This window comes from Triticum dicoccoides, chromosome 5B, assembly GCF_002162155.2.
Source record: "Triticum dicoccoides isolate Atlit2015 ecotype Zavitan chromosome 5B, WEW_v2.0, whole genome shotgun sequence".
Classification (NCBI taxonomy): Eukaryota; Viridiplantae; Streptophyta; class Magnoliopsida; order Poales; family Poaceae; genus Triticum; species Triticum dicoccoides.
Genome location: NC_041389.1, coordinates 103,811,416 through 103,826,612, shown reverse-complemented (window position 1 = coordinate 103,826,612; position 15,197 = coordinate 103,811,416). Strand labels below are relative to the sequence as shown.

Genomic DNA, 15,197 nt, shown 5'->3' with positions numbered 1-15,197 from the left:
ATAAACAAAAAATAAAAAACGAAGAGAAAAAGACACAGAAAAAAACCCTGAAAAGCTAGTTGAAGAAAATAAACAGAAAAAACCCGGTTCTGGGAACCATCTAGAAGGTTCCCAAAACCGGTTGCTCCCACTGTGGTCATGGTCTAATGGGCCGACCCAGATCTACCGGTCGAGTCGTTGGCCTGTGCGTTGCGTCGACATTTGACGCAACGAGCGGCGAATATGAAATACCGCGATGGAAGTCGAAACGCAACGCAGCAAGAGTTAGTGCACGGCCAGTGGATAGCATGCATAATTGATCCAATGGCTAACATTAATTAGGGTGACGTGGCTGTGTGAGAGGCCAAGAAAATACTGAGAGGCTCCTATTTAGATGTAGAAAGACTAGTGTTTATTGTACTGTCTGGCACTATCATCAATTGAGCTGAGGTGTCCTTTGTCTTACTCTACGCTCCCAGCTAGGACCTCGACTCGGTCAATCTCGCGGCGCTATTTATATGCCAGCTCGCCGGTGCTGCACCACACAGTGACCTATAGGTTACCATTGCGCAACAAAAAGCCAGCGTGTGTATCTGAGCGTAATCCTTCCATGGCACCAGTGGCCGGAGGTGCGGCGACGGTGATGCTGCAACTTCTCCTCGTCACTCACCTCATTGTTGCCACCTGCACCAGCCAACAGGTCCAATTAATACACAAACTTGTCAATAATATGTATTCGAATCAGTCTTATAGTACTTCCTCCGTTCCTAAATAGTATTAGTTTTCTAAAAGATTCCATCATACGGAGTAGATTACATACAGAGCAAAATGAATGAACTATTCTCTAAAAAGCGTCTATATACATCCGGATGTAGTCTTTATAATGGAATCTCTAAAATGACTTATATTTAGGAACGGAGAGAGTATATCATAGTTATTCCACATTCTCTTAAATTTTCTGTCCATACGCTAGTTGCTCTGATGACATTGTCGTTGAGTAGAATTTGTATGTGGCATCTAAGGTCCTCTTAGTTGTGGATAGAGCTCGGGAGTTAGGATGCATGGTTGGGTAGGAGGAAACGGGTTGGGGAGTGAGCACGCCCCTTTTTGTTTTTCTTGGGAGAGTGACACTGTCGTCGGGCTGCTTGGTCATCTAGCCTCTAATATTTGATTTTCCACTTCCTCATAAGATCTAATATTATCTCTAATTCATGAACCGCAAAGTCGATTCGAGGATCATGTTAATCATGCACGAAATTTGAATCGCAACCCCAGTGAATCCAGAAGGTGCTAATCATATTATTTATGCAATGAACTGCCTATATATAGTACATGATCACGATGGAAGAAAGAAATGGCCTTATTCTATCTTGTTCCCACACCTCTCCCATCGTGAGAGTCTTCACAAGTTTCTTGCCTCCTCCAGCGGCCTCGCTGGCCATAGCGGGTATGGGAGAGGATGCCGCTCCGCTGGATCTAGTCCGAGCGCTGAAAACGGTTCGTAATTATGATAAGGTGTTGAATAATTATAGAATTTTGAAGAAAAAAAATCGAAGCCAAATTAATTGCACATAAAGTCATTGTTTGGAAGTCATTTTGCGACCCATACTCTATGTAGTCACTTGCAACTAGTCATCTTAAAAAATTAAGAGATGTTACATCAGTGTATTCAAAATGATAAAGTGGTACATATACTATCACATTGTAGTACATGTAACATTGGTATAACTACACAGCTAGTAGGATGCATTTATCCGCTAGAGTAATTTCCCACGAATTAGTAAGACGATGATGGAGAAGCTGAAAACACCACAAACAGTAGCCCCTAAACCGCCGGGCTCCAATATGGGGGTAGAGCCTTCACCCTCCATAACCACGAAAACCCGACGAGAGAGACCCTCCTTAGGGAAGAAATCAAAGGAGAAAGAACATGAAGGAGGCCCTACCCCCATGCTTTCGATGGCGCGAGTGCGCTACATCGAGCACCGCCATTTTCTCGTACCGCCCTCATCCATTCGTGTCCCAATTGTAAACCTAGGGCATATCATTTAATCATGAAATTAATCATTTTTTGGCTAGGGAAATATATGTGTCGTATATCTTCTAGTGAATAAGATTAATCATTTTCAAGATACGGAATATTATCTTTCACAGAAGGAAATCAATTTTTTTCGAGATACGGAAGAATCTAGCAAATTAACCTATTGGTGCTTATAGTGCTGTAAAAGGAAATCGATTATTTTCAAGATATGAAAGAATCATGGAAATTAATCAATTGATGTTTATGGTACAATCTGGCAAAATCATGAATCGAGTTGAGCTGTTCTTATTTCTTACTCTACCCTCCTGGTAGGACCTCGACTCGTCATCAATTGAGCTGAGGTGTCTTTGTCATACTATACGCTCCCAGCTAAACCTCCACTTGGTCAACCTTGCGGCACTATCTATGTGACAACTCACATGTGCAGGTGCAGCGTCATGCAGTTAGCATGCACCTGAGATGCAAGACCTTGTATTGCGAGAGATGTCCTCGCCATGTCTAGTGTGAGACCTTTCACACTACTCTCTGTAAAATGTTGCTAATGAAATAAAATCTTTTGGTGTTCAAAAAAATACCGGAGGCTTAGCGCCATCCATGCCACGACCATGTGGTCTTAAGCTTATTTAATGCTAGCTATCCACCACATGTCTCATCAATAGAAAAAAAGCATCTATGCATACATAGGATACCGGTCGACCTTTTCTTGTTGTTGCCTTTTTTTAACAAGTTTGCAAAACACAGGGCTGAGTTTTTTTGCTTGCGGATCTAGATAATAACGATTCTTCTAGCCGAGTTGCTCCTTTGATCGGAGCCAGATGTAGTCGAGGGAACCTTCGGTGTCATCCTCCTCAATAAGGTCACAAGATTCCTAGAACTTGTGCCTACTGCCTAGTACAACCCTTGCGCGGATTTTCATAGCTATCGTTGTGGAGGAAGGAAAGAGATGGGAGGGGAAGGATCAGGCAGCCAACGAAGAACGAACTATGGTGCTCATCAATAACCGCCCAAATTTCTTAGTCTGATACACAATTGCTGGGCCTTGAGGGCTTGGTGCTCTGACGCCCATCATGTGGCCGCCAATCCAAAAGGGTGCAGTTTTCCTGCCCTCAGCATGGCGTCCATAGTTTGTTAATCTGGTGATTTAATTAGCTGCTCTTTCAACAAGCATGTACTACAAGCCGTTCATTTTTCTTTGCCAAACGGTAGTGGAAATAAAAATTTTGGGCTCAACGACACAAACAAGAAAAGAGTCATGGTTTTCTCGTTATTAATACCCCAAAGTTTGGGGTTTTGTGAAATCTTTTCTACTTGTGCGTAAACTTTTTTTCCATGACCCAACTACATCCGCAAATAAAACAATTCAAGCTACAGGGTTTGATGACAAAGTAATGATTGCAGTGTGTGACTTCACCTAGTTTAATGGGATAGATAATTTTAAATTCATGTATGACCTCACATTAATATATTTTTCCAGGTTTCTGAATGTAGAATAATATGTTTTCAAGAAAGTTTTAAAATAAAAAAATTGAACATGCTCGAGTGTACTTTTTTAACCAGCTATACAATACTTCATACTCTCATTGCTGGTATTTATGTCCATGCAGATTTACATCAGGAAATTTTACCCACACTTCTGTGTATTAATTTACCAAATTCAGTCAATGCAATAATTCTGTGTCTACAAAACAAGTAGTATATCATACTTTTAAGATGGAATAATCAGATTATTTAGGTCTAAAATACTTCTACATCAGTGGTACCAGCTAGCTTTCGTCACTCTTGAAAGCTAATACATGTAAATTTCCATAGGCGGCGGGTCTGAGAGGAGCTGCTGCGCCTGCTGCGACTGACTCACCGGATCAGTTCCGCGGCAAGCCTCGACTTCCACGTTTTGCTTTGCCAAGCCACTATGAGCTCCATTTCCGCCCTGGCCTCATGTCCTACACCTTCTCTGGTGTGGTGGCAATTACTGTCGTCGTCTTAGCACCGACCCGTTTCCTCGTGCTCAATGTTATGGAACTCACCATTGACCGTGCATCCATTCATTTCAAGGTATGTAAATGGTGCACCCATCTGTAAACCAAAGGCAGCTTTCAAAGATCCTTCCATCCTCACATCACATATATTAAACCCCATCTTAAATAGTGTCATGGTTCCCAGTTGTTCCAATGTTTGGTGCCAACCGAGGTGGTGTTTTTCAAGGATGACCAAATTATGGTGCTCGGGTTTCGTAAAGAGCTTCCACTAGGTGAGGGTGTTCTCATGATGCACTTCAATGGCACCCTCAATCATGAGATGATGGGATTTTACAGGAGGTATGACATCCTTTTTGCATTTGTATTTCATGCACGAAAGTGTAATATTACCAATTGGTATTAGAAGTGTGAAACAATATACTCCAATAAAACTAAATGGGTATGTGTGTGTGTGCATGCACGTTCATGTCTGTTTATGTATTTCGTTTTATAATTCTATTCCTACGAGTAGAATATTTATTCTACATACGAGGCAGAAAAAACAGTAAGTCATGTAGGAAAATTAGTAAGACATGCAGAAACCTTGTAAGATGTGTAATAAAATTAATAAGACATCATGTGGATAAAGTTGCAGGCCACGTTAAAATAGTACGATATGTCCAAAAGTAAAAGTACGAGCAATAAAATTAGTTATACGTACAGAAAAGTAATCATAAATCCTTACTAGCTTCTGCATTATTCTTATTACTACTTTTTTTCATAGTTATTACTGTATTTTTCACTTGTGAGTAGAATAACTTACTCTACGCATAGGAGACAAGTAAGATTATTATATACCTATATAGTAAACAAACATGAGTTTTAGTAGGTTATGGTGCACCAAGAAAAGTCATGTTGTTTGTAACAAAATTATAGGTTAGACATGAAAAAAATAGCAGACTCACATCAATTTAATTCTCATGCTCAGAAAAGCAGAATAGATATAGATGTTGTATATGAATCCATGGAGCTATATACCCAAAAAGGCTTTGGCCCCGTTTTATATGTAAAGCAAGTGCCAACACATCGATCGATACGGACCACAACACAACACACCAACACACACACCCAAAGCCGGATACATAGATGTGACAGGCTTACAACAACACCACCCCGATCGACATGAACTATAAGGAGCCGCCGAAGCTCTTTTCAGAGAACCCGCAAAGAGGTGAAGTTGAAAGACGACGAACTCGGAGCTCCAAGATGGTGCCTTCATGAAGGACACAACACCAAAGTGCCGCCATCGTCCGATCCAAAGATCTAGATTTTTATCCGGAGCACGGCGAAGGGAAAAAGGAGTAACCACAACCTCCCGAGCACGCGCTGGTCGCGGGCGGCGACGCGGGGCTCCTTCCGTGCGGGCGCGGTGGCAGGAGCTCGGCGGGGCATGGGCGAGCGCGGCGCGGAGCATCACCAGCAGGCACACTGGCGCTAGAGGCCATGGCCGGTGCTCGCGCGACCCGCTGCGAGGAGCGGCGACGGCTGTTGGCGAGAATCGCGGCGACGGCTGCATGCCAGCCCCCCCCGCCCGTGAACTTGCTAGCTAGCTAGCTAGCCAACCCGTGTTGGGTAGTTTGGCCATGCGGCCGCGACGGGACGAGCGCGGGCGGGGCGAGGCGCGGCGACCGGCGGCGGGGCATGGGCGAGCGACCATGCCGGGCGCGGCGGCGAGATGCAAGGTGGGGGCGGATGCAGCGGACGTTTTGGGTCATTCCCCCGCCTGAGCGCCACCAACACAAGCCGGACATGCGTGCCCATTTTGGCTCCATTGCCATCCCAAACGGACGAAATCCGGACAAAGCGGACGTCCGTTTGAGTTCGTGCGATGGAGTTGGCCTCACTCTCGCCACCTTTCCCAACGCCACCCCTACGACGCCTGGCCTCGGCTCTCGGCCTGTATCTACAGCTGATAGGTACTCCCTCCGCCGCCTGCGGTCAATTGAACTAAAACCACGCCGAGTAAATCGGAAGTGAGGTGCCGGTCCACGGTAGTGGTACGTGACACTCGCCCAACAACGCGAGGTGCTGGAAAGGGCACAACTTGCCGCCGTGAGCGGACCTAGGGCATCCACACAAGCAGCTCGCCAACGGCCCGACGCAGGAGCCTGTCCCGCCGCCGCCGCGAACTACCCGCACCACTACCGTGGACCGGCACCACGCCATCCCAGCAACCAGATAGGTCGCTGCCACCCCCCGAGCCACCCGTCGTTGACCAAGGGGCCAGATCCGAGTGGATCTGACCGGAGATCAGCGGGGGTGCCCAGTCCCCCATCCCGCGCCACCACCGCTGGAGAGCAAGGTAGCAGCCACCAGCCTGCGCTGCCGCAGCCCGTGCCGCTCGACGGGACAGATTGGGCGGAGGAGGCCGACGCAAATGAACGCAGCGCCTCGAGCCACCGCCACCTCCCGGCTGAGCACGCCCCACCGGATGCCGGCACACAACCCTCCACGCGCCTCACCAGCCCACCCCCATCGTCGGAGACACCGCCGCAGCCGCTCCATGGCGCCCTCGGTAGCACTGCGCTTCCTGTGAGGCCGCCGCCCCGCACAAGCAGCCCTGCGAGGAAGGGAGAAAAGAGGCCCCGCCACCGGTGGCGCAAGCCAGCGACGACGACGGGGGGGAGGGGCGGGAAAGAGCTAGCGACGGCTGAACGAGGGTTCGCCCTCCCGCTCGCGGGAGCGGGGCGGACGAGACGGGTCGGGTTCTCCTTTTTTCATGGTTTCCTGAATGGTTCCATGGAGCTATATACAGAAGAAGAGAGAACAAATGAACTATCGGTTTCCGTATGCTCAAAACATTGTAGGATGCCACATTCGCTAGCCAGTTTACAATTAGTCCTATCAATGTTGAAACTACAAAATAGACTTGCATTTGGGTAGTATTTTTGCACAACTAATACTATTATCTTTGATGGTTCATGATTTGTGATGTATTTTGAGTTCAGTAGATATCAGTATAAGGGGAAGACGACACACATGGCGGTGACACAATTTCAGCCTGTGTATGCGCGGCGATGCTTTCCCTGTTGGGATGAGCCTGCTTTTAAGGTCATTATCATCTCATTGTTACTGAGATATCTAGATTTTCTAGATGATTGATCTATCATTTTTGTTCCTGAAGCATCAGTGGCCATGTACTCATAAGTTAAGTATGTGTTTATAGGGAAAACGATTCTAATTCCTCTAGTTATACCTTCATTTTTCTTCTCATGTATGTGAACGAGGGCTTCAGTGCATTCATCTCTGTTTGCTAACTTTTTTCTTGCATTATCTCGATCTTTTAGGCGAAGTTCAAGATAACATTAGAAGTTTCATCTGAGATGGTAGCACTTTCCAACATGCCTATATCTAGTGAGACAGTGGGTGGTTCTATGAGGATTATCCATTTTGAGGAATCACCTCTCATGTCAACTTATTTAGTTGCCATGGTTGTTGGTATTTTTGACTTTGTTGAGGATGTAGCATCGAAAGGTATGGACTCCATTTTTCATATAAGATTCACCTAATCCATTAACTTGTTATTATCACTTTCCATTGTTCCTTTTTCTTTAGGCACTAAAGTTCGTGTGTACACTGAAGTTGGTAAGAGTTCACAAGGGAAGTTTGCATTGGATGTTGGGGTGAAGTCATTGGATTTCTATAATGAGTAAGATCTGAACATACCCTTTGAAATTAATTAAATAGGTTTCGGGAGAAGAACATAAGTGATCATACTGATGTCTTTCAAACTATTGATGTTATCAGATATAATCACTAACCAAGTCTTTTTTTCTTAATTGTCATAGTTACTTTGGCACTCCCTATGCACTCGCTAAGTTGGATATGATTAGTATCCCGGAATTTAATTGGATGGGAATGGAGAATTATGGACTGATCACTTTCCATCCCACGGTCTTTCTTTTTGATGGTCCTTCTACAACATCCACAAAACTACAGGAAGTATAGACCGCAAATCATAAACTTATTTGTAACATTTCTTTCATCATTTACTATACATGACTTCGAAAAATAGGCATTTTTACCTAAATGATGCATAAGGGAATTACATTACTTCAACTAACAATAATTATGTTAGTCTACTATACACATGTTTTCTATGGCTGAAGTTTTTTGAAGACATACTTTGTTTATAGATCCCAAAATATATTTTTAGATTGCAGTACTTGTGGCACATGAATTGGCTCATCAATGGTGTGGAAATCTTGTAACCATGGAATGGTGGAATCACTTATGGTTAAACGAGGGATTTGCTACATGGGTAATTTGATGACTCAAATTTTCAAGAATTATATACCATGATAATTATCTATACTTAATGAACTAGTTTGTTAACAGATGAGCTATCAAGCAGTAGATTCCTTTTTTCCGAAGTGGAATATTTTGCTGGATTTTCTTGAGAACACAATGTCTACTCTTAAATTGGATTCAATAGCAGGGTCTCATCCGATAGAGGTAATCACATTGCTTGTTGATGTGGTATGGCATGATCATTGGGTTGTACTTATTATTCATTGCATATGCCATTTATTTATATGCTTTTGCATAGATTCTATGTGCACATAGAACCTATGGTAAAACTCTGTTGTTGTTGAAATACGAATATCTCATAAGTTTTACTTTTGACATGCCTATATGATGATAATTCATATACAGTATGTAAATTTCGAATCCTATTAATTCTTGGGTTGAGGACTCCTGACAGGTCAACGGAATACACCACCAACAACAAAAAAAGCTTTTCAGTCCCAAACAAGTTGGGGGTATGCTAGAGTAGAAATCCATAAGGTCTCTAAAACTAAGTCATGGTTTTGGAACGTGGCTGGCTAACTTCCATTCATCCCTGTCCATGGCTAGTTCTTTAGTGATATTCCAGTCCTTCATATCCCTCTTTACGGACTCCTCCCATGTCAATTTTGGTCTACAGCAACCTCTCTTGACATTATCAACACACTTTAACCGCTCGCTATGTACCGTCGCTTCTAGAGGCATGTGTTGTATATGCTCAAACCATCTTAGATGATGTTGGAGAAGTTTCTATTCAATCGGTGCTACGCCAATTCTGTCACATATATGATCATTCCAGACTCGATCCTTCCTTTTATGGACACATATTCATCTTGGCATGTGCATGTGCGATACTCCTTACTGTTGGACATGTCGCCTTTTAGTTGGCCAACATTCAACGCTATACGACATCTCATGTCGAATTTTCATTCTATAGAACCTGTCTTTCGTTTTTATGGCACTCTCTTGTCACAAAGGACACTAGAAGCTTGATGCCACTTCATCCATCCAGCTTTGATTCGATGGATCACATCTTCGTTGATATCACCATCCTTCTACATAGTTGACCACAAATATAGGAAGGTGTCCTTGAGGTATTGCTTGCCCATCAAGGCAAAACTCCCCCCTCCGTATACCCAGTAGTATTGAAACCACACCTCATATACTCATTGTTAGTTCTACTAAGCCTAAAGATGTCTGATTCCAAAGTATGTCTACTAAACTCCAACTTTCCATTAACCCTCGTCCAACTATCATTGACTAGCACCACATTGTCCGCAAAGGGCATACACCATGGGATATCTACTTCTATATCCCTTGTTACGTCATCAACCACCAAGTAAAAAAGATAAGGGCTCAAAACTCGCCCTTGGTGCAGTCCTATTTTAATTGGAAAATCATTAGTGTCGTCATCACTTGTTCAAACACTTGTCACAATATTATTGTAAATGTCCTTGATGAGGCAGTTTACTTTGTTGCGACTTTGTGTTTCTCCAAGGCCCACCACATGACATTCCACAGTATCTTATCATAGGCCTTATCCAAGACAATGAACACCATATGCATGTCCTTCCTTGGTCAATGTCCATTAGTTGTCATATGAAGAAAATGGCTTCCATGGTCAACGTCCAAGGCAAGAAACCAAACTGATTTTTGGTCACACTTTCCATTCTTCTTAAGAGGTGCTCAATGACTCTCTCCCTTATATAGCTTCATTGTATGTCTCATTATCTTAATATGGTTTTAGTACAGCATTGAACACCACCATTGTTCCTGAGGATTGGTATAATATACTCCGCCTCCATTCTTCGAGCATCTTATTTGACCGAAAGATAAGGTCAAGAAACTTAGTTTATTTTTGAACCAGGCAGAACCCCTTTCCATTACTTGCATAACAGAAATACATTAGTTCATCACCGAGAAACCCACTGCAGATACTCGCCATCAAGATACCCACTGCAGTACGAAAACCCGATTACACCATATAGACTATTACTATCATACCAAGGTTCTATGCTCACACATGAGCAAAAAGGACAAACACCCACACATAGGGGTACACAAAAGTGGCAAAAGGCACTAAATAACAGACATAGCCAAAACACAAATGGAGCATGTATGAAGTAGGCCAGAAGCACTAGGAAGGCATCAAGCGTCACCCCCATCTTGAAGAGTAGAAGCACTAGGAAGGCATCAAGCGTCACCCCCATCTTGAAGAGTAGTGCAAATCTGCATCGTGTTTGAAATGTTGTCCCTCAACATCTTGGCGCCCTTCCTCAAATCAACAACATCTTCAAAATTCAGCAGTCCTGCACAATATGTCAAAAAAAGCACAAGTAGAAAACAACTTCAAACGAGGTTTTGAGAGTTTTGAATTCAAATGTCACCTTGTTGCCATAGTTCCAAATAGCCCAACATATAGCAGCTAAACCAATAGTATAGTAAGTCCCCCTACCCTCGGAGGAAGAAAGAAGAGCACCAAGAATAAGTTTGCCACACAGCTGGGCACAGATCGATACCAAACATGCTAGCCACAGTACGCCAGGCTACTCTAGCCATCGGGCACAGGAAGAAAAGGGGTTGTGATGTCTCTCGATCATGACAAAGGAACATTTAGGTTTACCTTCTAGTTCCTCCTTTTCATCAGATACCTTGTTAAACCCGCATCCAGGAAAAGTTGCCGCAGAAAAATCTGAATTTTCGAAGGAAGTTTCGCTTGCCATATCCAGCTATAGTCACTATCAGATAGGTTTTCCTCCGAAAGATTATAAACATAGTAATGAAGCAGCATTTTGGTCCAAGGGGCCATCTAACAACATCACCATCATTGGAGATACAAAGTCTCTTGGCTAGCTCCATAATGCAGTTTGATTGCTCACTGAGGTCAGGATTTGGTCTCCTTCTAGAAAAGGAAGTACTATCAGCCTCTGGGCACTTATTAACGGTACAATCTTGATAATTGCATACGCTGAAAAGTTGGGGGAACTTTCCAGCAAGAGGAATTGTCCTTTAAGGGGTCCTTCCATAATCTTGCAGTATCCCAAGATTGAACATCAATTTTCCTATCAGCGATATAATATTCTTTCACCTTAAGGATAGCTTTCCAGCAATGTGAATCATTGAATTTTCTCTCTAACAATAGCCATGATAGCTCTTTTAAAATACTTGGCATTTATAATATACTGCCATAGACCAGTTTTTTCTCCGGTGTCCACCACCACTTGGTGAGTAGACTTTTTTCGAGAAAACGCAAAGGACCTTTGCGTTTCATTTCATTGAAAAGATAGGGAGTCGGTTACAGCCGTCCTAGGACGAATAAGCAGCGGGCAAGTACAGTGCTCAGTGCACATCCCATGAAGGGGGCAGGACTACTCTAAGGCCCGTCGCTCCGGCGCTAGCCCAGCAGCCGACCTCCTCCTTGATCCGGTCCATCAGCGTGCCAAGGGAGGCGACATATTGTCGAAAACGCATCTGTTCCTGTGCTTCCAGACCAACCATGGCACAAGGAGTGCAACGGAATGTAGGGCCTTGCGTTGTGCGTGCGACGTGCCGAGCTCATGCCGCTTCTATACAAATGCATTCCCTCGCGCCGGCGCAAGGTCAGAACGGTGGCGGAAGGCCTCAACGACAACTCCTGGGCCCGCGACATCCAAGGCGTCCTTGGCATCCACGAGATTGGTCAGTACCTACAACTCTGGCACCTAGCGCAGCAGCTCACACTCTGCGATGCCCCTGATCGGCTGATCTGGAAGTGGACGGTGAGCGGACTGATGTTTTACTTATGTAGATACTTATCCCCAAGGCCCCCTTTTTCTTAGATTTGCAAATTTTGGACCACTTTAATCAGGTTCCTCTTCTTTTCTTTACTAACTTGCCAAAAAATCTCCTTCTTTGTGTTGTTTAATATCTTAATGAAAGTTATACACAGTAAAAATATAGACATATATCAGTAAGCAATACTAGAGGGATTCACATTCAACAAAGTGAGCCTACCACCAGTGGATGCAGTATTTCCAATCCACGTGTCACGTCTTTTGATGTATTTAGATTCAATGAAGTCAAAGTTCATCCCCCTTAAATAGGAGAATCTAACATGCACTCCAAGATATCTCATAGGAAAATGCCCAATCTGATAGTTGAATATATCTGCATAGATCTAAGTATCTCACCATCACCTCCCACACATAATTTTACACTTTTTTAAAATTAATCTTCAACCCGAACATCATTTCAAGCATATAGAGTAATATTTTAAGATTTAGAGAGCTTTATTAGGATCATAATGAATACACAATACTGTGTCATCAGCATACAACAAAATGGCTACTCCATTGTCAATTAGGTCAGGGGCAGTACCAAGCAGAAGTTTATTTCTGTGCATTCAAAACCATCTTACACAAGCACTCAATAACCATGTCAAACACAAAAGCAGATAGGGCATACCCTTGCCTCACCCCCTTGTGACTTTGAAAGTAGGACCCATTAGTAATATTTAGCTTCACACTAATAGGCCATTATACATGATGCATTTCATCCAGTTGCACCATGTAGGCCCAAACCACCCTCATCTTAAGGCAGTCAATTATAAAGTCCCAATTGACCTTGTCATAGGCTTTCTCAAAATCAAGCTTAGTGACAATCCCAGTTATTTTCTTAATATAAGTATGATGAAGTATTTCATGCAGGGAGAGGATACCATCCATGATAGTTATGTGGTCAATAAAAGTATTCTGGTGCACACTAAACAACTTATTAGCAAACAGTGCCACCCTACTATCTAGGACCCTGGTAATCAGCTTGTAGGGACATGTAAGCAAACATATAGGTCTAAATTGTTGAATTTTCTTGGCCCTGCTAATTTTAGGCAACAAAGTAATAATCCCATAGTTCAATCTATGAAAAGTAAGGGTGCTAGTGTGAAAGGAAGCAAACAAATTCATGGTGTGATGTTGCACAATTTCACAACACCATTGATAAAACTAAGCAGGAATGTTGTCAGGACCAGGGGCTATATACTATCACTATGTCTACAAGGACTCACCACACATCAATGGGGATACAATCAGGGCCAATCACCTTGCCTCCCGTCATCCTTTTTAAAGCCTCGCTGACCTCAGACTCCTGGATTCGCCGCACCAAACATCTATTGGTATCATCAAAAGAGTCATCCAGCTCAATTGTAGAGTTATCATTCTCTCCATTAAACATCTTGTTGAAGTATTCTCGACATATATGTTTTCTCTCCTCGTCCTCCACGAGAAGATTTTTTGATCCAGCCTTAATGCATTTTACTTGGTCCACATCCCTCATCTTCCTCTCTGAGATCTTGGCCCTCTTATGAATGTTTGTTTCTCCTTCCTTCATTTTTAAAGACATGTAGAGGCCCTGATAGGCTCAAACCCTTGATTCACCCACACATCTCTTAGCATTCTTATTGACCCTCACAGGTCAACGGAATATGAGAACAATTTCTAAATCCACATATGGAAAAATGTTAGGAATATAAATATTGAACATTGTATGCCAGTGAACTGAAATCACGCGATAAAAATTATTAAAAATCTTCACATCAATGTTGGCTAACATTACTTGGATACTTCAATCAATATTATAATATGATTGTCATGCATCATGTTCCCCATGTGTGTATCCAACATGAAGCCAACTTGCAAAAAACATGACCTGCAGCGAAACATAGTCTAACAAGTCTAGATTGCGCATCTCACATGGTAGAGCATTCCCAACGACACCTCATGTGTACTTATAAATTTAAAGGATGGCTTATGTCCTTGGAAATTAGGAAGGAAAGGTGTATCCTCTCACTCATTCCAATTATTGTATGGAGCTTAGAGGGGTAGTAGTGTCACCAATTCCTCGAATGCAATGCTTTCACTTGTACTTGCTTGCTAAGGCCGTAGTATGTTGGGTTTATTCTTAGTAATCAAGGTTCCCCTCATGGTGTTGCATCTCTTTTTTAAGGCAAATGCCCATTGTCCCCATGTAATGTGTTTGATTAATATCAATGGGAGAGTGTGGAATCAGGTTACATAATAGAGTATCAGGTTGGTACATATATTAGAGCATTCAGTTCTATCTACTTTGAATCTTTTATCAGCACCTCATTAAACCCCACATAGTTCACGCATGGATTTACTAGGTGACCTCATGGAGAGGACACTTGCTACTGCATGGTAACATAGTATATAATGTTATGTCTGATATAGTTGGCAACCACTTACAATGATGATTTTTCTATTACATGTGCTTTGATCAGTCACTAATATGGCATCATTCCTAGACATTTCAGCTAGTATATATGGCTACATTGATTTAATTTTCCAACCATCTTTGATATTAATGATGTTCCTACGTTGGAGTGTGAGTCGGATTCAGAGATTGCTTCTAGCTTTAGATGGATCTAAACACCCAAGTTAGTGTGGGAGTGGGGCCTAGGAAATAGTGGTTGAAGAACCCATGCTTCATGTCGCCACGGTGAACATCATCCTACATGATGTCATGGGTAGAATCTACTAAATATAGCATCCATCCCACTTGTGTTTGATCTCTCTTATCTTATTCGATTTGTTGTAAAACGAATTTTAGCCAATGAAAAAGTAAATTATTGAAAAAAGGCATAAATGTCTCAGAACATACTTCCTTCCTCGCACTCTATCCTTGTTGTATTAGTAGTAGGTGTTTAGTCATCCATCTTCTCTATTACTCAAGGGTGCATATAAAACATTGATAAGTAATGTATTTTCGTATAAGAGGCCCTCTAAAATAGTTGTAACAAAACAAGATTTTGTAAAATCTCTGAAACATTGAATCTAGGATGTTGTTTTTCGCACGAATGGAAGAAAAATGTTGGTTCAGGT

The 15,197-nt window shown here is 42.8% G+C and overlaps 1 protein-coding gene across 1 annotated transcript in view; it reads left to right on the top strand.

Annotated features, from left to right (window-relative positions):
- Positions 1-551: 551 nt before the first annotated feature.
- Positions 552-15,197, top strand: part of LOC119307628 (aminopeptidase M1-C-like) — a 20,393-nt gene continuing 5,747 nt past the window's right edge. The window contains exons 1-9 of the mRNA XM_037583699.1: positions 552-679; positions 3,830-4,072; positions 4,181-4,335; positions 6,984-7,086; positions 7,323-7,509; positions 7,591-7,684; positions 7,824-7,977; positions 8,192-8,296; positions 8,374-8,490. Of these exons, the coding sequence (XP_037439596.1) occupies positions 590-679; positions 3,830-4,072; positions 4,181-4,335; positions 6,984-7,086; positions 7,323-7,509; positions 7,591-7,684; positions 7,824-7,977; positions 8,192-8,296; positions 8,374-8,490 (1,248 nt within the window). The 5' untranslated portion in view covers positions 552-589. The remainder of the gene's footprint in view (positions 680-3,829; positions 4,073-4,180; positions 4,336-6,983; positions 7,087-7,322; positions 7,510-7,590; positions 7,685-7,823; positions 7,978-8,191; positions 8,297-8,373; positions 8,491-15,197) is intronic.